This window comes from Ambystoma mexicanum, chromosome 3q, assembly GCF_040938575.1.
Source record: "Ambystoma mexicanum isolate Mex_15411 chromosome 3q, UKY_AmexF1_1, whole genome shotgun sequence".
Classification (NCBI taxonomy): Eukaryota; Metazoa; Chordata; class Amphibia; order Caudata; family Ambystomatidae; genus Ambystoma; species Ambystoma mexicanum.
In genome coordinates, this window is record NC_090926.1 from 1,158,507,898 (window position 1) to 1,158,534,380 (window position 26,483).

General features: G+C 46.6%; 1 protein-coding gene across 1 annotated transcript; it reads left to right on the forward strand.

Annotated features, from left to right (window-relative positions):
* The first annotated feature begins 591 nt into the window (after nucleotides 1–591).
* Nucleotides 592–23,516, forward strand: ASF1B (anti-silencing function 1B histone chaperone). Its single transcript, XM_069603978.1, has 4 exons — nucleotides 592–1,247; nucleotides 9,228–9,343; nucleotides 9,734–9,910; nucleotides 21,595–23,516. The coding sequence occupies exons 1-4, from the start codon at nucleotides 1,139–1,141 to the stop codon at nucleotides 21,802–21,804; spliced, it is 612 nt and encodes a 203-aa protein (XP_069460079.1). The 5' UTR covers nucleotides 592–1,138; the 3' UTR covers nucleotides 21,805–23,516.
* Nucleotides 23,517–26,483: the final 2,967 nt, after the last annotated feature.

Below are 26,483 nucleotides of genomic sequence, written 5' to 3' on the forward strand. Positions count from 1 at the left end.
CGCGTTACAAATGCCTTATCATATCACATCATATCAGAGGCTCCGGGATACCCCCAGAGGTAAGGTAGTTTCCCTTAACCGCTTTCATGCATTTGCCATAGCTCTCAACTCACACGCTTTTGGCGGGTGTCACCCGCCAAGCCTCCTGCACGCCCATTCATTCCAATGGGCCTCTCACCCGCCAAAAACAAAATCGGGTGATTTCACCCGCCTTTGCAAGACAAATGGTTGAGAGCTATGCATTTGCACGCCCGTGCAGACATAGAGAAGATGACATTTGCCTTAACAGTGGTTTTAATATGAGACATCTGGCATTTTAAATGTTTAATAGAGGAAGCACTATACATAATATCTCTTTAGTGCCCATGCCACTGCTATAACTCCGCTGGAGCAGAACATGTAAATAATGGCATAGTACGAGTGAGCTTTGAGCAGCGTGCACGCCAAAATGGCGCCACCCTGTGTAGGCTAGACAACAGGAACACAAAAAGCGGCGAGATGTCCGGCGTCCACCCGCCAAAACAAAGCTATGCTCTTGCGTGCCAGGCCTCGCTTTCAGGTCTTGAACTAGCAAAATTCCCGATAAGAGCGAGGAAGGCGGGTCCCGCTATGACAGAAAAAGGAGGAGTCAAAGATGCACTACCCAATCACGTCACGAGTATCGGCATTACGTTGCATGACATCTCGGGGAGGGTTACCGGATTGGCTGTAATTGCCGGGGGTGAGGGGAGCGGAAGTGGGCTCGGCAGCTGCTCGCGCGGTTTTTCTATTATTTGTATTCGGGGGGGATTTGGCGCGCGTTAGCGAGCAGAGGCTGATCATTCTTCTGCGAGTACCGTACGTTTGTAGTACGGCTTCGCGTACCTCCCGGCGTTTTACTGCCAGTCATTGAGGCGCGCGTAGAGGAGCCTTACTCCGCGGCACCGCTGCGCGCTATTGTCTGGCGCGTGAGGAGACGCCGTCGCGGCTGCCGCTCATTGAACCTCCCGCGCGCAGAGACGGACGGACTGACGGGTCATTTGTATCTCGCGCCTGGGCCGCTGTCATTCAAGCGCCGCGCGGTGTGAGGTGGGAAGAGTAGCGCGTGCGGCTGTTCGACTTTTCCCGCCTTCGCCCTCCTCGCTCCCTCCCTCCTGCCATGGCCAAGGTCCAGATCCAGAATGTAGCGGTGCTGGACAACCCGTGTCCCTTCGCGAACCCGTTCCAGTTCGAAATCACCTTCGAGTGCATGGAGGACCTGCCTGACGGTGAGTGAAGCTAAGAGATACGCGAGGGGGGGCTCAGTGAGCAGATACACGCCCCCCAACTTCCCAGCCCCTTGCCATAGACCTGCCACACGCTAGCGCCTGTGGGGGAACTGTCTGGCGAAGTTCTCAGCCTGGGACTGTATCCCAAGTTTATGAACCCCCAAAGACTTCCTAGAAGTGCCAGACGGCCTCCCCGCCGCATTAGAGTGCACGAAAGAGCTGCACGGGTGACAGGCGACAGCCCCCACACTCACTCACCCACAGAATACGCTCTGGGGCTTGTTGTACTGCATACTTGATGTTTCGTGGTGTTACTACGGGCTCGTCCAAAAATTGCGCCCTGCCACCTGTTTTCCCCGCGTTAAATCCAAAGAAGTGTCAATACCGCTCTCCCCCAGTAGATGCCAGTATCCCTCCTGTTTAGAATCGCCAACCGCGCTTGACGTGGTCTCTTCGTGCAACTCAAAAGGGAAATATAATATTGGCAACATGTTTGATTTTAGTTCGTTTTGATGTCTTGTCAAAATTGATTTTATTTATTTTTGTATTTATTGGGCATTTATAAAGCGCCTATGCATGAAATGGTGTTTCAAGGCACCACAAGACAAAAGGGGGGTTACGGGAGAAAACAGCCCTACTAGGCCATGTGACAGTCGGATCGTGCAAGTGTAGTTACAAAGTGCTGGCAGGCGAGGAAGTGCCAGGGAAGCAGGGAGTGAAGACCACATGCTAAGAGCGGCGGGGGGGGGGGGGGTGTTCAACATGCCAGGCTAGTCAGGTGAAGGAGACCCGAAAAGGCAAGTTGGGGGAGGACCAGGCAGTCCATGAGGTCATTTATAGTGCGCATGTCTACACAAGTGTTTCTAGGCACGACAAGGCAAACTATCTTACTGGGTGTTGTCATACAGATCGTGAAAGTGCAAGAATGTGGCAGAGGCGCCATTCCAGAGCGAACCTCCTGTCGAAAAGATATCTACTCCACGCTTTCGGTTTGGGGCAGGGGGTGTCTGCTCTTCAGAGAATTGGAGCTAGAAGACCGAAGGGCTCTAGCAGGGAGGTATTTAGGACAGACAATTTTATGTCATGACAAGTTTCCCTAAGCTGAGATTGTAACTTGCATTGACCTAGTTGTGATTTTTATTTTCTTAATATGGTCTCATTTGTGTGGGTTGATTTTGAATGTGAGGTATGTAAACTCCCCTAGGTCACTTTGGTTACACAGGCCACACGTCTTAAAGGTTACTTGTAATCCCCACCTGCGCCATTCACTTGGACTGAGTCTTCAGTACCATATTTGGATTTTGTAGTTTCCGCCTGACACCTGTTTTCCAGGCCTTGGGTGCGCAATTAGGTGTTTGTCTTAATCTTTGCCTGATGGTCCTTGTACAGCATTCTACTTGAAGCTTTGGTCTGCGTCTTAGGGGTCACAAATGGTGGGAGCCATTTATATCCTGTTTATGGTCCAGTGTGATGTCACATGTATCGTGCAAGATTGATGTCACGTGCTAGGGGTGGGACCGGGAAATAAAGGAACCACGAACTGCGCAGCAGTCCGGGTTTATACACCCTACACACTGGTTGCATGTTTTATTGCTGCGTCCTCTGCTGACGCCTGAGCCCTTTGTGTGGGTCTCCTGCATCACCGGAGACCTAGGGGCTCAGACTGAATACTGGCAACGAGGATGCTATGCGTGCCTGATCATCGTACGCCTGCGGATGCACCAAGGTGTCCGGCAGTTGCGAGGCCTGCCAGCTGTGACCCCTCGCGGCTGTACACCGCGACCCTGGATGTGCTGGCAGATCATGCTCGCAGACATCAGTTTCATTCCAGTAAGCGCTGGGATACAAAGGGCATTCTACGTGGTCGTGCACGTTCCGTTCACACGCGCCCCAATGCCGAGGCTGTAATTACCATCTCCAACATTCCACGTGTATTATGAACATTCTAGTCTTAGATGGGTGCACACAGAGGCTATAATGACTTCGTGCCCACCCCCGCACTCCGCTCACATATTTTGGACACACGCGGAAAGGTCTCATCAGATGGCGTTTCAGCTATATGCCTCGCCGCGTGCGTACTAGGCCAGACGCATACCTGGCCCATCAGCAACAAAGACTGCAGATTAACATATGCACACTCGTGCTGTCAAGACGATTCTTGCGCCCATATGCCTACAGCCTGCAAGAGACTCAAACAGCACATGCACACACATGCTACAGGCAGACTGTTAGCGGGAAAGGGCGCAACAACACTAGGCCGGCACCATGTCAGCACAAGCCCAACAAGGGCAGGAGCGAGATCCTTAGACGGAAGTGTCAACCTCATCCATCAGAAAAGCTTAGGAGAGCCATATTGTCTGAAAAGAACAGACCCATGTCTGCATCCTCGAGGTGGGACGACTTTGAACGCACCCGCGATCCAACACCTGCTAGGCTGCCCCCAGAAGAGAAGAAATCGCAGCCATCAAAAGAAGGCAAAACACCAGAGGGCAAAAAATGGTTAAGGCTCAAACTTTCCAAGGCCTATCCAACCTCAAGGGCGAGACGTGCAAATGGTGCGGTGGTCCATGGCGCAGAGGAGAACCATGCCCCACGTGGGGTTTGATGGGCCGGAAATGCAAGCCCCTAAACCACTTTGCAGCGGTTTGCCTACACCCACCTGGTTGGAGAGAATGAGAACCACCAACAAGACCACAGAAGGAAGTTCACCCCAAGTGAACCTCCCCGCCAGCCAAAAGGGAGAGGAAGAGCAAGAGCATTAGACAGCTCGCAAAGATCACCAAGCAGCAGTGAAAAAGTGATGAAAGCGTCTCACCAGACAGGCATTGGAAAGAAAGGCAAAAGAAGTCAGCCAAGAGAAAACAGTGCACCTGAGATCCGCAGTTGAACCACAAAAATCCAAGCATTCGAAGAGCAAGAAGAAATGGATGCAACCCTCCTGTACCGTCATCTCTGATGGAAATCCGATGCAAGTAGTCATAGACACGGGTGCAACAGTAAAGGTGATGCCAACACATGCTCTTAACAAGCTCGGCCCGAAACAAGTGCTTCGGGACAGAAGGGTACAGCTGTTCGCATATGGCTGTAAGAAAACGCTACCAGTAACAGGGTTCATTCTCGCGACACATCCTGCCAAACAAGAATCTACGTAGTAGGCACAGGTTGCGAGGCACTCCTAAGCTGCAGAATGGCAGAAAAGCTACGGTTGATCCACTTTGCATTCAGCATCCAACCAATAGAAATAGACTACCTCCTCAAACACAACCAAGTGTTTCAAGGCATCTGATGCCTTCGAGGCAGGGCCATCATGCTGCGTATAGGCCCTACAATTGAACCGAAGGCAGTACGGCATCGCTGTGTCCCCTTCCACACGAGGGAGGCAGTCTAAGGAGATTGGAATGGAGAAAGTATCAGGGCCGACCCTGGTGAGGTTCCTGAACGCAATCGGGAGGGAGCGGCACATCACACTGACCATTGGCGAGCTAATCGGTGACATGACTGGGGCCAACCTATTCAGTAAGCCGACCTCAGGTCGGGATATCACCAGCTACGCCCAGCGAAGCGTCGAGATACATCACAACGTTCTCCTTATCTCGGCCTGCGAAGATATGCCTAAACCTGGGACTATCATCTTTCGACGAGATCTGAAGGGGCTACGAACGTAAGCAACAACTTCATAGTGTATGGGACCAACGCAAAATAACACCAAGCGCCTGGCAGTTCTACAACGGCTTGAGGGTGCTGGACTTGAACTGAATGCCGAGAAATGTGAGTTCTGCAAGGAAGAGCTCAGCTTCATTTACATTTTTAACTCAAACTGGGTGTCACCGGACCCAGCAAACGTGAGCGACATCAAGAACACCAAGGCCCCAACATCCGCCACAGAAATCTTTATGGGCACAGCAATGTACTGCGCAAGGTTCATTCCCGACCATGCCACTCTCGCAACCCCCCTGCGAGAACTAACAAAGACCGGAAATGGGAATGGACATCTCAACATCAGCTAGCGTTCAGCAGACCAAGAACTCGCTGTCCAGTTCCCACAGTTCCGGATCTTGTTTCAATTTGGCGTTGGTCAGGCCGTCTTGCCTGGTGCCCGAGGAGAACTTGATTTTTTGATGATGCTCAGGATGTCTTCATAATCTCTCATGTCATTGCCCAGAAGCTATCATTTTGTCTACTTGGTGGATACTCATGATAGGGTGTACTCAAAAACATGTGGACCCTGTCCGGGAATGTCTGATTTCTCATCCCGTAAACCCTGAGTCTCCCGCCCTGCATGAGTCTTAACTATCAGGAGAAAGAAGAGTTTATCCTTTCAGTAGGAGCTTTCAATAGATCTAGAAGATTATTCTACTACTAAGGCCAGACACACAGCAAGACGAGTAGAATCTCTAGTGAGTTCCATAGCATTTATTTCTAGTCGACCATGCAAGGGCGCACGTGAGTCTCCTCCAGATGTCTGTCGGATCAGTGGTAGTGGACAACCCGTTGAGCGGACAGGATAACCCAGGCTCTTCTAGGCTACAAGCAGGAGCAGAATAGTTCCCACCAGTTTGAAACACTGGTTCACATGTAGTAATTCAGGGTTGCAATTATTTCATAAGCTAAACGGAGCTTCTCGATATTGGATATCACCTAGTAGGCAGGAGATGCCCCTAGAGAAGCTGGAGCTAGTACATAGTATGACAAACATCAGTTTGTGATATGTCACTTTTCGGTTTTGTGGCCATTATATACAGTGCATGATGCTTTAAATGTCTTATGTCGCAAATGCCTTTATAAAGAATTCCAATTAATATTGCATAGTTGTGTTTGTATGGCACTAGATGGCCCTGGGAACCAAAAATAGGTCCTGGTAGCAGCTTGTCAAGCTAACCAGGCTCTCTAGGGCTAGAAGCAGGATCTTAATAGCTCCCTGTAATTGTATGCACCATTATTTACTACGGCCCCATGAACCCATGTCAGGTGATGGATATATCGGAGCCTAATTACTCACTGAAAGTGGCTGGTTTAAGAGAATCTTACACTGCGCTGTTAAGAGGAAAGTGACCTACTTCAAAAAGGAGACTGGTTTAATTTTATTCATTCATTTTCGTCTTTGTGAAAGGTCAGTTGCCTGCGATGAATGTGCTTTACTTTGTGTGAGCCTCTTAACTGAAGGCTCTTCGTATGGAGGAGTTATCGTAATCTACTGATTAATGTTACCTGGCGTGTGGCCTATTTCTGATGTGCACTCCTTCCCAGTGTTGTACTGTGGCAGCCTGCCATTTTAAGTTTTAATATAGATTTGGTTGTGTAGATGCATTTGAATGTACTGTCATATTTTCCAAAATTCATCCATGCTTTTCTGCAATTGAGAGGGTAAAGGAAATAAAGGGTTGGGCGCCAGGATGAATTTCATGATCGAATTTAGGACTGTCCAATTTGAGGATTAGCCTTTAAGGCGAGCCTCTGTTTAAGGTGTACTACCATCCAAATCTAGATGGGTGCAGCATCGTTTTAGCCATTTAGAATTTTGGCAACACTGATCGGAGTTGTGGCATATGTGGGTGTGCTAGTATTCAGAGATCAAAAAAGCAACCCCAGATTTGGCATTACCACATAATTGGAAGCTACTTGGGGGGGGGGGGGGGCAGCTAGTAAAATAGGTACTGAGGATCTCCATCTCCCCAATAAAATGCAGTTTGTACATTATGACTATTCATGCTGTGACAAGTGCCTAATTTACTCCCGTAATGCTCATTCCTAAACGCCTAATGTAGGTTCTGTATGTTGTCCAGGGAAGTCAATGTGAACTATTGGTGGCGAGTTCTGGCAGGGCTAAACTATTTTGTTTACTTCTTGCCTGCTTCTTTTCTTTAGTCTCCACAGCACCCACCTTCTAGCATCCAGTAAGTCCCTTCAGTTTACGCTTGGCTTTTTTAAGCAATTGTCTTAACATTACTGGGGCCTGTCCGCACGGGGGTTCAGTGTGACTAGGACGTTGTAGAGCTAGCAGCATGGGTGATTTGCGAACATGGGTGGACATTTTTGGGAAGGATTTCCATTTATGGGTAACCTTCACTCCAGTTGTGTACCCCCAACTTTTTGCTGTTGTCTGAGCCCAGCCTTCTGCTGTGCTAAGCTGAGCTTTTGCTCATTTTGGTATGGGAAACTGACATGCCCTTAGTGCTGGGAGACTTTACAGTACAGTGTGCTGGGTTCCCTTTTAGGATTTTCTGGTGATGTGCACGTGGGCCTTGGACAGAGCTGGTGGCTGCTGGTACTTTTCAATGTGTTTTCAACTTTAAATGTGTTCAACTTTTTTCAATGGTCCAAACTGTTGGACAGTGGCCAGTGCCTAAAATGGCCATGCCATAAGGTCTTTTGTTCTGTCCTTTGGCTAGCTTGTCTCTTTGCCTCCCCCCAGGTCAAGCGGACCCAGGAAATTCCTTATTTTGTCATGCAGACCCCAGCACAAACCGAAGCTTTTGCTGGCTTCTGCATGCCTTGTGTGTGTACCTCCAGGATGTGGGCTGGAGCTGTCTAGTTCCAATACACATCCTGGGTGCCAGGATGTCTGGTGTGCTGGGATGGCTGTATGTGAGCAAATCTCTCATTGGCTTCTATTCGTTTTAGCGCAAAGGAGATTTTGGATAGGGGAAGGCATTTTGGACCCATTCCAGGTCGATCTTCTGAGTTCACACTGAAATTAGTAAATGATCCAAGTATCCTGAATCAACTAAGCAGATCCGTGGAAGGCCTGCAAGGGCGCTTCAACCTATTTGAATAGTGGGCCAACTATACTCTGCACCTCCAACTTAACCTGTAAGCAAGCCTTTTTGGAAGTGTTCCTGGACTGCCCAGTGAACTGACCGGCTCGAACGAGACCTTTGCCTTGGAACTGCAGTCTCGAGTTTCGACTTGAGCCTTTAGAGACCATAAATTCTGGGTATAAGGCACTCTACCGCAGAGTTTCATATACCTAGCATTGCTAGCTCTGGAATTGGGAATCCGCCTGAACAAGAGCATGTGCTGTTGCTCAGCTGTGGTGACTAATTTCGTTGGTGCCTTGCTGCTGTGACGCCCCCCCCCCCTCCCTGTAGAGGAATTGGCCTCATCCTTCATCAGGAGCGGAGAAATCGCAACTGTATTGCCAAGGAATCGTCCCTGGGACGGAGCCCCCGAAAGCCGCAGAGCTGTGGAACTGCAGGATTTGAACCTACAACCGGAGTTGACTTGACTGCCGAAGTTTGGTCAAGAGTGCACAGGTCAGCAAGTACTTGCAACCCTTACCTGTGGCCCCTGGCGCATCCATCAATTGTTACACACGGTTGTCCCCTCAGTGCCACTCTACTTTATCGAAGTAGCCTTTGCTACCGAGCTATTACCAGTTCTTGGATCCTGTTCTGCCCTCTTGGGGAGACCCTCCTCGAATAGTGGGCTCTTATTCTGCACTGCCTCAACCACCTTCCTAAGTCGCTACAGCCCCTTGAAGAGACAATGATGGCTCCACTCATCTTAGGGACTGGACTGCCTCTTAGTTGGGGTATGAATTGTGAAGGACTGCATAAACTATGTTCGCACTGTGACCCCTTTCCCAGAATGTGGATCAACACTGTGTACTATTCCTTTAGGCCATTGGTTAATTTATGTTTGCTAGATTAGTATTGGTTTTATTACTGCTGGATAATTACTTTGTGTTTTGCCTTAAAAGGCCTTTAATATATTTTTTTTATATACACACCTGACCATAATTTGTAATTTTATTTACTGTGCTCATTGTGGGCTTTTGATCACCCTTGACCGCCGCCGATGCTACTGTGATTTGCCTGGCTTGTCCAGAAGGTTACCCTATTCCAAGAAGCTGGCCTTCTGAACCTCTGCCCACCAGGTCGGAGTTCAGAAATCCATCTTAACAAAAATGTTTGACTGTTGGCTGCTGACTACACTGGTTAGTCTATATACTATTTTTTTTTGTCTTAATTACTATTTCAGATCTGGAGTGGAAGATCATCTATGTTGGCTCAGCAGAGAGTGAAGAGTATGACCAAGTTCTCGATTCGGTTCTGGTTGGCCCCGTCCCTGCAGGAAGACACATGTTTGTCTTTCAGGTAAGAATCTATATATTTGGTGGTTTTTCACTGGCTTCATTGTATGAGCTGCTAGTTTCTGTGCAGGTACTTTTTCATTTTCATTAGACTGGCTACACTCCAAACAGATTACAACCTAATGTTTGTTTGCATGCCACACTGTTCTATGCACCGAGCTGTTATGTATGTTGCTACCTGTCCAAACCCTCCAAACGTGTTGTCCAAAAGTGTTGATAACACTTTACTCTGTTTGAAACATGTTGATATAACTAGTTTAGTTTTTAGCATGGAATTGCTGTGCACTTTAGGGTTTGAGTTTGAGCATAAACTATCGTAAAAGTACTGCTGTCTTTGATCTTGTGCAAGGCTCGTAAAAAATGTCCTACTAAAACCATGGTATTCCTTGTGCAGGCTGATGCTCCCAACTCCAGTCTAATCCCAGAGACGGATGCTGTTGGTGTGACTGTTGTCTTGATAACCTGTACGTATCGAGGCCAGGAGTTTATCCGCGTGGGATATTATGTTAATAATGAATATGTGGACCCAGAGTTCCGTGAGAACCCACCTCAAAAAACAGATTTCTGCCAGGTAAAAAGCTTTGCGTGGAGACCTATTTTGTAGTGTAAATGTCCATAACCGCTTTGCTGTATGAGGAGTAAAAATGCATATTCACCAGAATAGTGATGGGCTTGGGTAATTGGTCTGAAGTGCATGACACGATTGGTTTTTGGGCTGCTGTCTAACATTTCTTTTGTGGGGCCCCCTCAAGAGGCGGTGTGGTCTAGTGAAGGGGTTACAATTTAAAGTTGCAAGCTATTATCTAGGCATTAGCCACTCATCTTGTGTTCTCTCGATCGAGACAGCACACCATCTCTTAATCATTGTGATTGCAAATGGCTAGTGTGGAGTGTGCAAATTGAGGCATGGTCCAGTGGTGGTAAGTAACTTAGAATCTAGTGGATCTGCAGCTCTTCCAAGTAGCTAGTTTATAGATTCCTCCTCAGCGCTCTCTGTTCAGGGAAGTGCAGATATGGGCCATCTCCCAACTTTCAGGTCTACAGTCTTTGTTGCTGGGGCAATTCGGTCACCATATGTTGAGGACAACTCACTGATTTTTTTTTTTCTTTTATATCCTCCCACTTGGCTTCTCATCTAGGCCTAATACTTTGTTACAAGCATCCACTGTTGGCATGAGGGGTACACTTAAGATGTTAGTGCTAACATGTACTAGGGCTAACCAACAAAGAGCGGGCACTCCCTGTGTGCATTTTCCCAGAGAAAGAAAATCCCATCCAATTATTTTTCCTCTTATTTATTGTTCCTACTTATTATTCCGTTTCACTTTGCCAATGTTTCCTTCTACCTTTGCACACACCAGTCTACTGCACCCTTAGTGGGGTCAGAATACACTACTCTTCATGAAAGCCTCACTGCCGTAAAACTGCTGTGGTTGTGATATTCCGTAGCCCTGTTCAAAGAGCCAGGAATTTAGATATAAAATATTGCGCTGATACCATGAATAATAAACACCCTTGCGTCTTATTTGCTTTGTTGCAGTGGTTTGGATTAGATGTTGCCTATAGTACAATTCTACATGTTCCAGAATTACTCCTGACCCTGGAGCTAGTGAAATCCAGCCTCCTGAAAGATGTCAGTCTTCACTTTCTATGTTTCTATATTGTTTCACTTTTTATTCATGAATTTCTTTAGTCTTGTAGCTACCCCTCATTTAGTCTTCACTTTTGCCACCATTTCGTAGTTGTCTCTGTACCACTTCATTTTTCTCTGCTGCCACCTCTTGCTGTGATTAGACCATGCTACACAGACTTTAATACATAGTATGCAACAAATCTAACTTTCAAATGAGCTGCAACTATAACTTTGTTAGTATAGGGCTGTTCATGGTTGTCTTTTAGAGGATTACTATTGCACCTTTTTTAATGCAAATGTCTCGGAGCCAAAGGTTGCTCCTGGTAGCTGCTGCTGTCAAGCTAACCAGGCTTGTCTATGCCCCATCCAGGAGCTAAATTGCTCACTCTGCCTGACTGTCGAGCAGCTTGAAATTTGAATCCCAGACTAGTGCTAGTGCATTGGTTGCTCCGAATTGTACTCTTAAAACTGAACACTTTCATCCAAAATATTATTACTCTTAAAATACCGCTGTGCTGCGGAAATTTAATACATCTTGGCCAACAGTTTGTTTAGCAATTGTGATGGGACATGTGCCCCTTTTGAAAGCGTGTGGAGGGGATGTCTTGGCTTAGCTAATATTAAAAAATGAAAGATAATTGTCTGATTTAATGTCCTGACATTGTACTGGAAATACTGCCTTCTGCTGTACACTGCAACTATATTAACTTGAAACATTGAAATGGTAAACGGGCAACTGTGGCGTGTTTCCTGTGAGGTGGAGTGTCCTGTGGTGACTGCCCCCCCCCCGTTTTGACACAACGTGAGGATTTGCTTTTGACACAAACGTTCTTTGCGAATTACATCCGCTCTGTGACCTTTGTTTTTGGTCTGGAGGCCTTGTTCTGCAAGCAACGTAACGGGTTTGCCCGCAGGAATAAACTGACACGCTCACGTTTAGAGCACGTCGAGTGAGGCTGGGTGGAGTGGGGAGCCCTGCTTTTTCTACGATCCTTGCCTCCTTCCATAAGACTTCTGACCATTTGTTTGTGCACTTTGCTTTATTGTGAAATATGACTCGCAAAGCAACATTACGCTGCGGAGCAGCAAAAAATAAACCCAACAAAGACCAGTAAGCAGGTCTCGGTCTAAAGCTACAAATCTCTCTAATGCAATCTGAAATTACTGCTTTCTTCAATGCAAAGCCACCATTTGAGGCGAGGCACTCGTTCATAATTGTTAATGGCTCTTTAGACCAGTCTTTATCACACTGTTGAAACTGGTTGTCAATTAAAAATATACATCCCTGGGAGGAGAACAGACTGACCGATCAAAACATTCTGTACGATATCATTGATGCTAATCTGTCTCTCTCGATATGGCTGCCTTTGCCTCTTTCCGACTCTGCGATCACAGACGAGCAGTGTCAGCGACTGGTCCACTTAAAGTGCTATTACTTTCATGGGCCGGTGTGATTTACAGAATAATAATGGTCTAGCATCTAAGATGGATGCATTCTTGCTACCTTGGTGGAGGAGCAACGTGCAGTTAAAGCACTTCTGTTACAAGTACTTGAAACTGTTTTGGGAAGCACAAAAACGGCACCGGTAAGTACAAAAAAAACAGTATTGGCTACGAGCGAGCAACAGGCAGCAACAAATGAGCCAGTGAAAATTCATGGTGATAACGGAAGCTGTCCTGGCGGAAATGCTACTAAGCAGGGAAAAACAAGAAAATTCTGTGGGGTGGGACTTTGAAGAAATACCATACACTCCGCCTTCCCATCCCCCCCCCCCCCAACCCACTGAGCTAATGCATACAAAAAAAATGTGAGATCCAGTTTCCTCTTGACTGTTTCAGACCGGCTGATTGAACAGGGAAACACCCAGAGGAGCCCTTTCATCGGTAAAGACAGTACCTGCAAGTGCGCTCTTGTTGCAAGATATGGTTCTGATGGGCGTATTCGCCGAGCATATTTACATGAGCCTCTTCAGATCGGAGGGAAGAAAACGGCGGATAATTATTCGTCTGGCCTGGTCTCAAAAAAGTAACCAATATGAATGAGGGCACACAGGTTTCAGGAATACAATCAAGAATGCAGTTCAATTCCAGTTCCCCCCAGCAAGCTTAAGAGAAAACAGGTATGATTTTAAAACACAGGTCAAAACGCTTTAGAATGTGATTGCAATGGATGGAAAAATATGCTAAAATGATTGTAATTCACTAAAGGATATTCAGAAGAAGTGATAGTTTGGATTGGTTCAGGTCAACACTAGCAATGATTCATGAATGATTATCAAATTGGAAACGAATTCAGCAGTTGCAAACAAACAGCTATTTTTACAAAAGGTGAAATGGAGCTAAATTGCAATTCGCAGCAATTTTTCAGCGTGCATAAATCGTGATTACGGAAAAACTATAATGAATTGGAATGTCGTTTTGGGTTTGTTGGAAAGCCTAGGATTTTAGCTCTAAAATGACAGTTAAATTTCGCTTCTAGGACGTGCAGCGAAGGTAGATTTTGCAGAAATTAAGTCAAGATTTCAAATGACAGATTGCGCTTTACAGATTCGAAATACACAGGATAGACACAAGATTCTATAATGCAGTCCTGGTCAGGTTAAAATGAATGGAAGAGGATTACTTTAAACTAAGATTGGTTATGGACAGTTCTAGACTAGATACTCACTCCTAGGCTTGGGAATGGAATGGGCCTCGTCAAGGGGTTTGGCTTCACTCTCGCCACCGGACAGGTCTCGGGCCTTCTGGGTTCTGCTCTCAGCACTGCACGGCGGTCTGGGTCTCTTGAACTGGATCTGACGGGTCTTGGATTACAATACTGCTTTCTGGGTTCTAGCACAGGGTTCTTAGCTAGAAGGATAGCTCAGCGGCAGCGTGCGCGTCTTGTAAGCAAGTCGACACGAAGCAACACAGGTTCGATCCCCGGGTCCGCGCTTAGAAACCTCTCAGTGTTTAAGCGCGTTATAAATACTAACGTAACTAAGACCAAAAAACACACAATTACCCAACTAAGAAAAACAAACAATTCCTGTAACAGCGCCTCGATGCCTGCGGGCTGTGTGAGCGCTTTATAAATGTTAAATAAATAAAAAATAAATAGAAGCAAACCGCACGGCCTCCTGTTGAATGGTCTGGTTAGGCCCCGTGGAAGTATAGGGGTTAGAGTCGGGTTGCAAAATATTCTGAAGGCCTGCTGAGAAGGATTCAGCTTGTGGTTTAGGCCTCTGCTTCAAGGTGCTAGAGTTTGGGTTCTAGAGTTCTGGTCTCTGGGTCTAGATCTGGATTCTGAAGTCTTCCGGCAGAGTGCTTCGCAAGAATCGGTGAGTAGTGGAAAAAATGTTTTATCTGGGTCTCAGCAGTTTGTGTTTCTAAAGTGGGTGGGTAGGCTGATTCTCTATGCCCAACCCCTGAGGACTTAATAGGTTAGAGGATTCTGTCTTTTGACTGGAAAAAGGATCAGCGTGTCATGAGGTGTCGTCATGCTACCATTTACCTTATAGGGAAGAAACTCCCCTTTTGCTTTTACTTAGAAAATCTTTTTCATAACAAACATATTTCCACGGTGCACAACTTGTTCATAATACATACACACATTACAAATTATTTAAGGTACATTCTCGTCCAACTCTGATCTTCCTAGGAGCTTTGGTTCAGAAATGACAACTTATTTGCGATTTTGGTGGGTTTTCCAATATTGGTTCTGCACCAAATTTGATGCATGCAGATCCCCTCTGGGCATATTACTGTGTTTTTACATTCATAGCAAAAACACTGCAGCTACAATATTCATAATTTACGGGGTTTGGTCTCAGAACATCACACAGCGTCCAGCTTAGTCTTGAACTGTGAGTGAATTTGTCATTTTGAGAATCCCAACGTTATACATTTTTGTCAGCTTGTTGCAATGTTTTAGACGCATTTTCCTTAAACATATATTCGGTGCAAAGTTAAATCCACATCCCAGTCTGGTCCGCCCCCAGAGCTGGCTTGACCCAGAGGTCGCATGTCAGTCTCTCCCAGAACAGTTAGTCGCACCCAAATCAGCATATTCTATTCATCCTAAAGAATCCACTGTCTTGACTGAGAGCGACGTGCCAGGGTGCCACTCCCCCAGTTCCTGTTCACACCAGCTTGTCAATCTCTTATCCAAGGGCAGGGGGAGGCTTCCCTTGTCCAGGGAAAAGGTGTGAATCTGTTTGATCCCAGTGTGGGAACACTTTTTAACTCTGCAACCAATGTCTACAAATTGTCTCTTCTTACAATATAACCCACATTTTTAATACATACATTAAACAATTGCTTCCTTCAAGTCATTTCAGAATATAGTTTTACATTGTCTCCACCCCTCAGCAAGTCTTTCCTTTGGCATAGTTTGGGGTTCCCTGTTTGGTTTAAAACGCCGGCTTCTGGTAGTGGTGAGTACCGGTATTGCACCTATTTTTGACCGCTTTCTTCCAGCAAGCAATCCTCAAAAGTATACTTTATCCAGATATAGATACTTCTGTGGACCTTATATTTATGTAGATTCTTGTGGGATAATGATGTTGACCACCCAACAAGGAGATTGGATCTTTTTAGGTGGTTTGTGAGCCATGATTTTTGCAATTTTTGACATTCAAAAGATTTTTTGGAAAGCTAGCTCTGTTTCTTTTGCAATCAGCATTGTTATTTCCAAGTGGTTTCAGGCTACTTGGTGGATAGCTCAATGGTGGTTTTGGCCAGTGATCTCCTGTGCTCACTAAGATGGGCATCTTTCAGATTTTTACTGCGTGTTTTTGGATTATTTTGAGCGAGCAGCATGCTTTCCAATGGCCATTCTGATGTTTCTGCTGCCAACAATGTCTAGTGATGTTGCAGGGCTTGGATGAGTGGGTTAAGACATCCCACAATTGGTGGTGATGGGAGGGATTGTAGTTTGTTCTGTTGCTACGTGGATTTCACTATGGCCTTTGACCTGGTATCCAGACCCAAGCTCTGAGGAAAATGGGGAATTGACCCACTACTGCATTTTATACAGTCTTTATATTCAAATACCTCAATCTCTATGCGGCTTAGCTCAGAGGGAAGCTATTCCAAATATTCTCAGATAGGGGCCTGATGGGGTCATTCATTATAATACCTATACACAGGGACGGCCTTGGGAGCACCAGCGCCCTGGGCGATTTCGCGCCCCCCTCCTTACCCGCGCGCCCCTGGCCACGGGGTAACCTTTTTTTAAAAAAAAAAACCTCCTTGCACAGGCAAGGAGGTAATTATATGAATTGCCGCGAGCGCATTGACAATGAGGCGCCTGCTGCCGCTACACCAGCTCGGGGGAGCCCTTGAAAGACTCTTCTCCAATGCACCAATCCCCAGCCCCCCTCCCCCGAGTTGGCGTGGTGGGGCTCCATGGTGCCTTTTATTGGTGAAGGGGCCTGCTGTAGAGGGGCGCATTTGGTGACAATCGGGTGACCGATTGACATTGAGTGCGCCCACCTGCTGTGCCTTAGCCCGCGATGCCAGCTCGGGGGAGCCCTTGAAAGACTCCCCCTGAGCTGGCGTGGTGGAGGCTAATGGCGCCCTGGGGGGGCGCAGCACTGCCCCCAAAGGCTATACAGCAGACATGGAACCTTTTTTACATCTAGTACAAAACTGTCTGCCAGCGAGAAACAGTACTAAGATCATCCGTGATATTTTCTCCTTTTTCTATTTTCTTTTTTTAATGGCTGCCATGGAAAGCGAGAAGGGTCTAAATGATATGGTATTTATAACACACCTATACACGTGTTTCAAGGCGTGATGGGGCAAAGGAGGGGGAACAGAACGATCTTACTAGGCCCAGTGTCGTTCAGATCGCACAAGTGCAAGAAGTGTCCTGCCTCTTTACCATGGTTTCCAGGCCATTTTGTTTACTTCATTTTTCCACAATTTTCTTTGGCTGCCATGGAAACGGAAAACTGACTTTGCGGCCCTTCTCCGGCAGCCATTTCAGTAACTTGAAATTATGGGCTGGGGTACTAGTAGCAATAAACCCCTCACAGGGGTCTGTGGGTGGATTACCACTTCAGGTAATGGCCCAGAGCCTTCTGGCCTGTAACTATGGACCCCGGGGCATTACTTGGAGTGGTAGCCCCCCCCCCCTGCACAGGGCTTATTGTGGCAAAAAGCCACAAGACGGGGGGTCAATACCGCCCCAGGAAATGCCCCTGGGGCGTAGTTACTTAACGAAGCCCTGGGGCATTTGTGTGGGCGGTATTGGCCCCCTGTTGAGGAGCTTATAGCCATTAGTACCCTGGCCCGTTAGACCGGGGACTAATAGCACTATCGTGATAGCATTTCGGAACAAACAAAGTCAAGAGTCGCTGGGGAAGGGACAACGTAGTTTTCCCTTTCCATGGCGGCCATCGGGAGCAAACGCGCTGGGAACAGATCTGTTCCCAGCGCGTTCGCGCCCAAGAAAAAAGTTAAGTGGGGTTGGGGGGACGGGATAGGGTGCAGGGGTGGGGGGGGTGGAGGGAAAAAACTTAGCCGAGTCCTCAGCAGGGGGCGAAGGCAGCCTCCAGTCATGGGGGGGCTCAAAGCGAGATTGCCCTGTTTCCAGCCTCCTTATTGGCTAAGGGGCTGCCACGCCCCCCGCTGGGAACAAAATGCACGTACTGCATGTAGGGGATTCCCTGGCGAGGGCCAGTCGGAATGCTTGTTGCATTCTGTTTGACCCTCCCTGGGTACTAATGCTTAAGAAATTGCCTGTTCATACCTCTAACATGCTTCCTGTTTGCACAAGTTTTATTTAATTCCCAGAGGAATCTTTTAACACTTCTAAAAAGCATGTGTAACAAGGCAAACAAGCTGTCCTTTTTCAGATTTATTTTGCAACGGTTATGCACTATAATCAACCCCACAGATTAGCAGTGTATTGGCCACTTTTACACCCTAAAAATAGGCAACGATTCCCAACAGAGGAAACTGACACGTACGACCTTGTGCCCCTGCTTTCACCCAAACAGATACATGAATATGTTTGGACCAGTAGTGCATGTGGTACCCCAGGAAGAAACTTGCTGCGTGATCAGAACATGCCTTTTATTGTGCGTGAATGACTAGGTGAAAATGACTACAGGAACCTTTCGGATCAGTTAAAGCAGTTTTTTAATTGCTTATAAAATGCTAACTTGGAAATGTACTAATTTTTACTCCCCAAAAACGTATCTGAAGCACTGGCTGTTGGTTTCCATTGTCAATCATAGTTGCATTTTTTTTTTTTTTTGCGTGTAATTAGTCCAAGCAATGTCCTGCTAAAACAGCTTCAGAGCTGTAGCCATTTGATTATTGTGATCTAAGATCTAACCACATTGTTTTTTATTTGGGCAAACTTGGTATATGCATGGGACTCCCCCCGACTATATGCTTTTAGATTTCTCATTAAGTAGCATGAGTTTATCATTTACATATCTGAGTCTAAAAGGATATTCATTCTGGGGAGTGGAGGGAATTTGTCACCATTTGTACTTCATGCATTAGATTTCCTTAATGGCTTTTCTGTAAACGGTGAGGTGTACGTGAGCTGTATTCAGTGGCCAATTTTGTTTATCCTCTGAAGTTAGCAGTAGCATGTTAAGCCCCCCCCGACTACTCCATCATTCCACTGAATCACTCCTAGTAAAAAATATTCCCCCCCCCCTTGGTTTCCCAACAGCTTCCTAATCATCTACAGACCCCCTGGCTACGATGGACAATTCTCAAACAACCTCTGCGACTCTATTGCCACCCTCCAACTAAACCATCCCACCCTCACCCTTCTAGGAGACTTCAACCTATGGCTTGACAACCCCACCCACTCTCTGGTTGACGGCCTAGACGCGATTAACCTCCATACCCACATGAACAGGCCGACTCACTATAAAGGACACTTAATGCCCTCTTCAGCTCCCACAACCTGATGCATCTAAACCCTTCCACCCCTATCATCTGGTCCGATCACTTCATTGTTTCTTTCGCCATTTGCTCACCCAACCCGCTCCCCTTACCAGAACCTCAATCTACACAAATGCTGGAAGAAACTAAATGCTTCTCGACCTAGCCGATGCCCTCCTTCAAGCTCCTCCCCCCTACCCAATGAACTCCTAACCTCCTCCGCCTTTGACTCATGGCTCAACACCTCACTAATCCCGCTCACCCCTTCTTGCACACCATCAGCTCGCCATGGCCTTTTTCCTAGATGGTTCACACCGAAACTGAATAACACTAAACGGCTATATAAATCCCTAGAACGCAAATGGCGGAAAGACGAAACAGCCCTGAGCAGATCCACCTTGGCACGGCACCATCGCCACAACAAGGCCGAAATCCGGAAAGCTAAAAAAGCCAATTACAACTCCTGAATCCTAAACTATAAAAACCCCAGCAAAGAACTTCACAAAATCATCACTGAATTCACCAAACCATCATGTACCACCACCTTTCCCACCCCCTCACAATCACTGCGACTCACTCCACTTTTGCACCACAGCTCTCGAAAGAACAAACTCTCTAACCAACAACTAGCTTTCTTACACCCACCAGGAAATCCACCCACCCAACCTGCCATCCTGCGACTGCTACTCAACCGACTTTCGACTCCTTCGTTCCAATATCCTGACCAATTTCTCGAACTTCTGTCTGCAAACCATCCGGCTCCCCACGGTACCACTGCCCAGCCTCAGACATGTTTGCATCTACTTGGCGCAGGAGAACACACAAGAACCGGTGTCCGGTCAAATGGTCGCAAATAAAAGATTGAATTTTTTTATTTATATATTGTTTTGGTTGCTTAAATATTTTTAATAGAGAAAAGGGTGGGTTGGGGGGGGAACCCTTCGACCTTTGGGTGGGTTGGGGGGGGGGACCCTTTGACCTTTTTTTTCCGACTATTTTACTTCGATCAAATGGTCATTCGACCATTTGGTTTTCGACCATTTGACCTACAACCACAAGAATCATCAAACTACTCCCTCTCCTTGGGGAATTTTTTTTCCCGCTGCGTCCAGAAGTGTTCATATCAAGCCTCTTCCAAAAAAAAAAATCTTCCCTCGAGCCCAAAAACTACCGCCCCATCTCAAACACCAGATTCCTTGCCAAACTCAATGACCGAACTGCCTACTCCCAACTAAATGCCTTCGTCGAAGCCAACAATCTCCTAGACCCTGCTCACTCAGATTTCGGAGCCCAACACAGAACCGAAACCACTCTGACCTCAATCTGGGATGACCTTAAACACTGATTCCGCGGGATGCGCCACACTAATCCTTCTTGACCTATCAGCCGCATTTGACACAATCAACCACTCAATTCTCCTTGACCGCCTCCACTCCCTGGGAATACGTGGAAACGCTCTCAAATGGATAGCATCCTTCCTAGACAACAGAAACCAAATAACCCTACTCTCTACCTATGCTTCTCACGCCCGACCAGTCAACACTGGAGTTCCACAAGGAGCATGCCTATCCGGCCTCCTGTTTAAACTCTAAATGTCCACCCTCCCACGAATAATCAGTTTGCACAATATCCTGTTCTACAACTACGCCGATGACTCGTAACTAATCCTAAAACTCCTGAATTCAAAACCCAACTGCCCACCCGACCTCACTTCCTGCCTCGACCTAGATCACTGGCTGACCACAAACCACCTCTTAAACTGAAATCATGGTATGTGGCAACACCAAACTTCTTCTGCACCAGCTACTCTGGCCATCTATGAGCATATCCCACAACACCCTCAAATTCAGCAAAAAAAACTTGGATGCACCCTAGACTCAGAGTCAACGTCAAAGTCAACGTCAGTCCTGCCACTACCACCATAAAACCGTTAGGTGCATTTTTCCATAACTCTCCTTTCCCAACAGACTCTCCGCAGTCCAATCAATTGTTATGTCAAGACTGGACTATGCTAACCCCCTCTACCTCGGAGTCCACGCGTACCAACTGACTAAACTACAAAGAACCCAAAATGCTGCTGCCAAACTGCTACTAGCACTTGGCTCAAGAGATCACATCTCCCCAGCTCTCAAAACTGCACTGCCTTCCGTTTGCCCGAAGGGTGACCTTCAAAACCTTATGCCTCTCACCGAGCAATACATAAAACCAGACCACAATATCTTCAAGACAAACTAAAACACTACCATCCTCCACACACTCTTAAGATCAAGCTCTGCCGGCCTCCTAGTCATGCCAAAAACCAACTCAGTCAGGTTAGGTGGATCATCATTCTCAGCCCTGGCCCCCACTCTGTGGAACACACTTCCACCCCACATCCGACTCACCGAGGACTTCGTGTCTTTCCGCAAATTATTGAAAACCTGGCTCTTCCCCCTAAAATCGACTCTTAACTCTATCAGCAATGACCTTAACCCAAAACTGCTTTATCATAAATAACAATACAGCCGCATGATCCGAGTGTCTGCATAATGGTGGGCAGATAATATGCGTTTGTTTAACATTCTGGTTACACTGCACTAGGATTGTAAGTAACCTATACGTAGCCCCTGGTTGAAATACTGTTGAGCGCATCAACCATCCACCTTTCTAGTATAGCTTGACTGCTTTTTTATTTAAAAAGGACGTGTATTTTTTTCACTGACTTTTTCTATTTTATTCATGCCTTCTAGCTCCAGAGGAACATCCTTGCTTCAAACCCTCGTGTGACACGTTTCCATATCCAGTGGGACAGCAACGCTGATACGAAAATGGAAGACCTGGAGAATGTGGATCCAACCCCAAACAGCATGCTGCCCCCAAACTGTGTCCCCTCGAAGGGTCTTCTAAGCCCCGGTGGAGCACTTAACGTCATACCAGAAAACTCCATGGATTGCATGTAATTCAAAGAATATGGGTGGGGGGGCGCGACTGGGACGTGTGGGCGGGAGTCTTAAAGAAGTGGACACAAATAAATTGATAGTATTGTGCCTCGGGACTTGGTCTGCTTCATCAGGACACTCACGTGGGTGTGAACTATTTGCATGGATGCAGCACCAACAGCTATTGTCTTTGAGGAAACCTTAAACAAACCAGCATTCTGGTAATGTGTGCCTAAAGCATAGAAATGGATCTCCTGAGGCATGAGCCTAAACGATTCTATAATTGTCCAAAAGGACATCTTGCAGGAAGCCAAACTTACATAATTGTGCAAAACAGGCCATGGGACCAGTGGCTTGCATAAGGGGAAGCATGTAACACTATTTCACAGCAGGTAGTGTTCATGGAGCTACAGATATGGCAGCTGTCTTGATTGTTGGCTCTTACATCGGGGTAATGTTGAATGGCTATTGAGTGGATTTTCTGGGTGCGAGAACAGGAATGACTGCTTCAACCTGAACTTTTTCTTAAAATCTGGGAACGGTCATGGAGTTTTTTGGATTAGTTAGTTGTCATGAAACCACATCAAGCATTGCTCCATCACAAGCAAAACTCTACCTCCGGCCATGAACATTAACTAGATTTGAATACCCTAGTTTTGTTGCCCTGACTTTTGCTTTGGGTAAACTTGGTGCTCTTGGGTTGGGTCATTTCATTCTTGTCACAACTGCAGCTGGTGCCTAAGATTACAAGGCTGGATTTCATTTTGTAATACACGGCCCATGGTTCACAACGTGTCTATACTGTATTTTAACACTGGCCATTTTGGTGAGTCGTGGCATTTCCCTTCATGGGTGCGCTTTGGCCCTAGTTTGGGCGTGTTAGTATGACTGTTGTCTAGCTATCCTGTAGCAAGAGACTTCCTTAAGCCTATCTAAATGGAAGTGGGGTGCACTTGTAAAAGGAATGTGTGCATTTGATGTTTGTGGACTAGTTTCTCCTATGGCGATTTTTCATTCAATGCTCGTTTCCATGCTACTTTGAAATTATGTATGAGCCCTGGAAATCTCTGAACAGCCTTGGGGTCCGACCTTGAATCCCTCTGTACTGCATACACCAATATGGTTTCATGGGCAGATGGCATCTGCCAAGTGTCAACTGAACCACATGGGGTTTCCACACGTTATTTGAAAGTGTGGATTTTTTCATGCCATTTCTAGTGCTAATACTGTATAAAGGTGAACATTTATGACTTTTATACTCATCATGCGTCCATGGCTGTGCAAACCACCATCAATGCAAGCACCATCTACTTCATTAAAGAAAGGTTGGCTCAAAATCAGTTCAACACTCCATACAGAAGTTTGTATTTTTATATATATTGATTAATTCTACATATTTCTGTCCCTGACTTAACATGTGACTTATTCCAATCTGGCAAGGTACTTGTGAGCCTGTGAACTGGCATTACAGCTAGTGTTTGAGGTGGAGTGTGCCAGAGGTGCTAAACCTAAAGGATTGATCTTCTGTTGTACCTCACAGTAGGAACCGATGAGTTTTTAGAGACTTTAATCGAATTCAAATGCCTGATGGGTTCTGTAGGCCTTTTTTCCTTTTTTGATAAATTAGCACAGAAATCTGTACATGGTTTACGTTTTTTATAAGTATATATTAAAGGAATATGCATAAGTGTATTTGGCAACAGTTGAAGTAGAAATAAAGCACTTGGAATGACGGATGTTGTGGTCTCCCTCTTGGCATGTGTTGCAATTTACCTCGGATAACCATCGGTACACAAATTCTGACATTTAAAAGGTCTCTGTAGAGACCTTTGCGGATGAGCTCTTTCAAATCTCTGCAGAGTAACAAATGTATTTCAACCAAAGGATCTGATATTCACTGACGGTCTGCATCCTTGATCTCTTGTGTATTGGTATGTCCTGGTGGCCTACTCCTTTTTGCCTCCTCCAGACATGTGGCATCTCAATGCCTTTGGGTTTTAAGTGCTGAGCAACTTTTTCCAAGAAAGTTAAAGTATGGTGCTGTTTATGTGCTTTGTTTCGTGCATACATGTCTCTTATGCTCTGCTGTCACTGGCCAGATGACTGGAGTCAAGCAACCTGCTTTGGGTGAATTTCTATTATGGATTAATGAGATCAAGCTTTCACCTACAGTGGCGTTTTTCGGAGGTGGATGAAAGGGGCATTGACTTGGATCCTTCCTGTGCAGTTTGATAATGGCACTTGGCTGAAATGCAAAGGAAGTGAGCATAATTGCCAAATTTCCTATTAGACCTTTACTGCAAAGACAATAGGAGTCCTTTTGGCCACTGCAGGGCCTTGGCGTGAACATAAAGCAAACTGAGCAAATCTAGTTGCAATTCAACAGGTTCTAGGCGACTTTAGCCACAATGTACTTGGACTTAACCAGTTTTGGCCTATCAGTTAATTCAATAAAAGGTAAAAATCTGTTTTTAAATCGTTGTCTAAAAACACGACGAACAGATTGGCGAGGGGGCGTCCACCCAGTGGGCCATCACCCATTATAAAGGAGCCAGCCCAGTGAAACACGGAGCACTCCCTCGGCTGCTTTTTCCAGCTGCGGGAGTGCTCCTGGGCTGGCTGAACTGTGAAAGGGAAACACTGTTTTCCCCTTGACAGTTCAGTTCCCCAGCTGCCCATGCGCACTGAGCCATGCAAGGCTTTGTGTTTTGCTTCACCAGTCTTGCATAGCTCATTGGAAATGCTGGATGGGGCACTGCATTTGAGGGGTGGAGCTCCTGTGCCTCCATGCACATACGGACAGAGCAGCCTGTAGTGGGGCGTTTCAGCACCCACTCGCAGGACCTGCAGAAGGTACATTTATGTTAATTTAATTTTTATGTAAAAACGTTTATGGATGCGTGTATGGCCATGAGTGAGTGTATGGTGATGGGTGCTCATGTGAATGATGGTGATTTCTTTGTGAGTGTTTGGTCCATTGAGCTGATTTTGGCGAGTGGGGGGAAGGAGGGTTGTACAACAAAGGCATTTTAAAAATGACGAAATGCCTTTGTTGCACAATTTTCCCCCCCTACCCACCTGCCAAAATCAGCTCTCCTTATGAGGCGCTGTGGAGCCCAGGGCACCTAGATGGTATTTTTTGACTTATCATAGATGTCTAGGCAAAAATACAATGCTTTCCCCGCTGGCACAGAGTACCTTGCATACATCATGTTGATTGTTAAGCCCAGGGGACTAGGAGGGTAAATGTCATGCCTTCCCCCTGGATCCCTCAGCACCAATTGCAAACTGTTAAGTATGCTCTACAGTGCAACATTTTAACCCATTTTATTAAAAATGTATGGGGGAAACTCCCCAACCTCCTCCTGAACTCTCCTTGATTGGTTCAGGCTCCCTTGCTGCGCTTTGGCACTGTCATTTTTGGGGGAAATATTAATGCCCGCCACTTAAAAATTCGCCCTTGGACTGTTGGGAACGGGGTGGGAGTAGCCCAGGGACTGTGTTGGGAGCAGGATGGGCAGGAGCCATGGAATAGTGGTGGGGGAGAGACCAGGGTCTGACGGGGTGGGGAAGAACCCAGGGACTGGGTAGGAGTGCGATGAGGGGAGCCCAGTGACTGATGGGAGCAGGTGGGGAGCCCAGGGAAAATACTAGGAGTAGGGTGTGGTGACGGTGCACAATAGTACATAGCCATTTGTACATACTGTCCATTTGGCATTTTTGTGGAGGGGGGGTCGGCCTGCCCAAATTTGCTCAGGGTAGGCCCAGGCAAAAAGTTTAGGCCAATGTCCTAAGAGGTAACATGCCAGTGGCCCTCGAATGAGTAAATAAATTGTGTATGTGCAGCAATGTTTTCTCACTAAGTCTTTCCCCAGACCTCAATGGGGAACCTGTTGGGGCTGGGGGCCCTTTGCAGACCTAAGATGCAGCAGCCACCTCTTCTGCCTCCAGGGGGTTCCATGTCTTAAAATTGTGGCAAAAATGGCTGTGAAAAATATCTCTGCAAAAATGCTGTGGTTTTGCTGCCACAATCATGTAAAGGATGCGGGGGACAACCCTGGACCCATTATACCATTTAAGGTGAGCGGGGGAACACCCCTGCTCCCCTTAAATGGTATAATGGGGTACACCTTTACTGTGTTAAACCACAGCATTTTTGCCACAATTTCATTACCTGATGCCCTCCAGGGCATCCCTCTGGGTGGGTGGGCGACAGCCTTGGCAGGATGACATCTGCCAGGAAGGAAGATGTGTGGCAAACACTTCTATGTCTATGACCTGCATCCCACCAAGACTTGTCACCTCACATATCTTTGCCCCTCCTCCCTTCTTTCCTAACAGGCCAGCATTTTGCCAGTACAAACCCCCGACTCATAAATCTGGATAAGTTTAAGCCAATGCGCTTGCTTAGCAGTATCTAGTGCAGTGTTCCAGAGTAGCTCTTGTGGTCTGCGATGCTCCTTCCGCCTCTTCTCTGCCAGTATATGGACCTTTTTTATGAGCTGCAACTACGGAAATCCTCTTTCCTCGAAGGATCGCCTTGTTAACCTTCCCATAACTCCAGACTGTTGCGTACCTTTCATTAATGGCAAAACATAATTTTGTCTTGCAGGCCATGGGGGAAACCCCAGATAGTAGGTCTTCATGGATTTATTTACTACTTTCTACCTGCATCAAGCTTCACAACCAAAGGGGAGTGA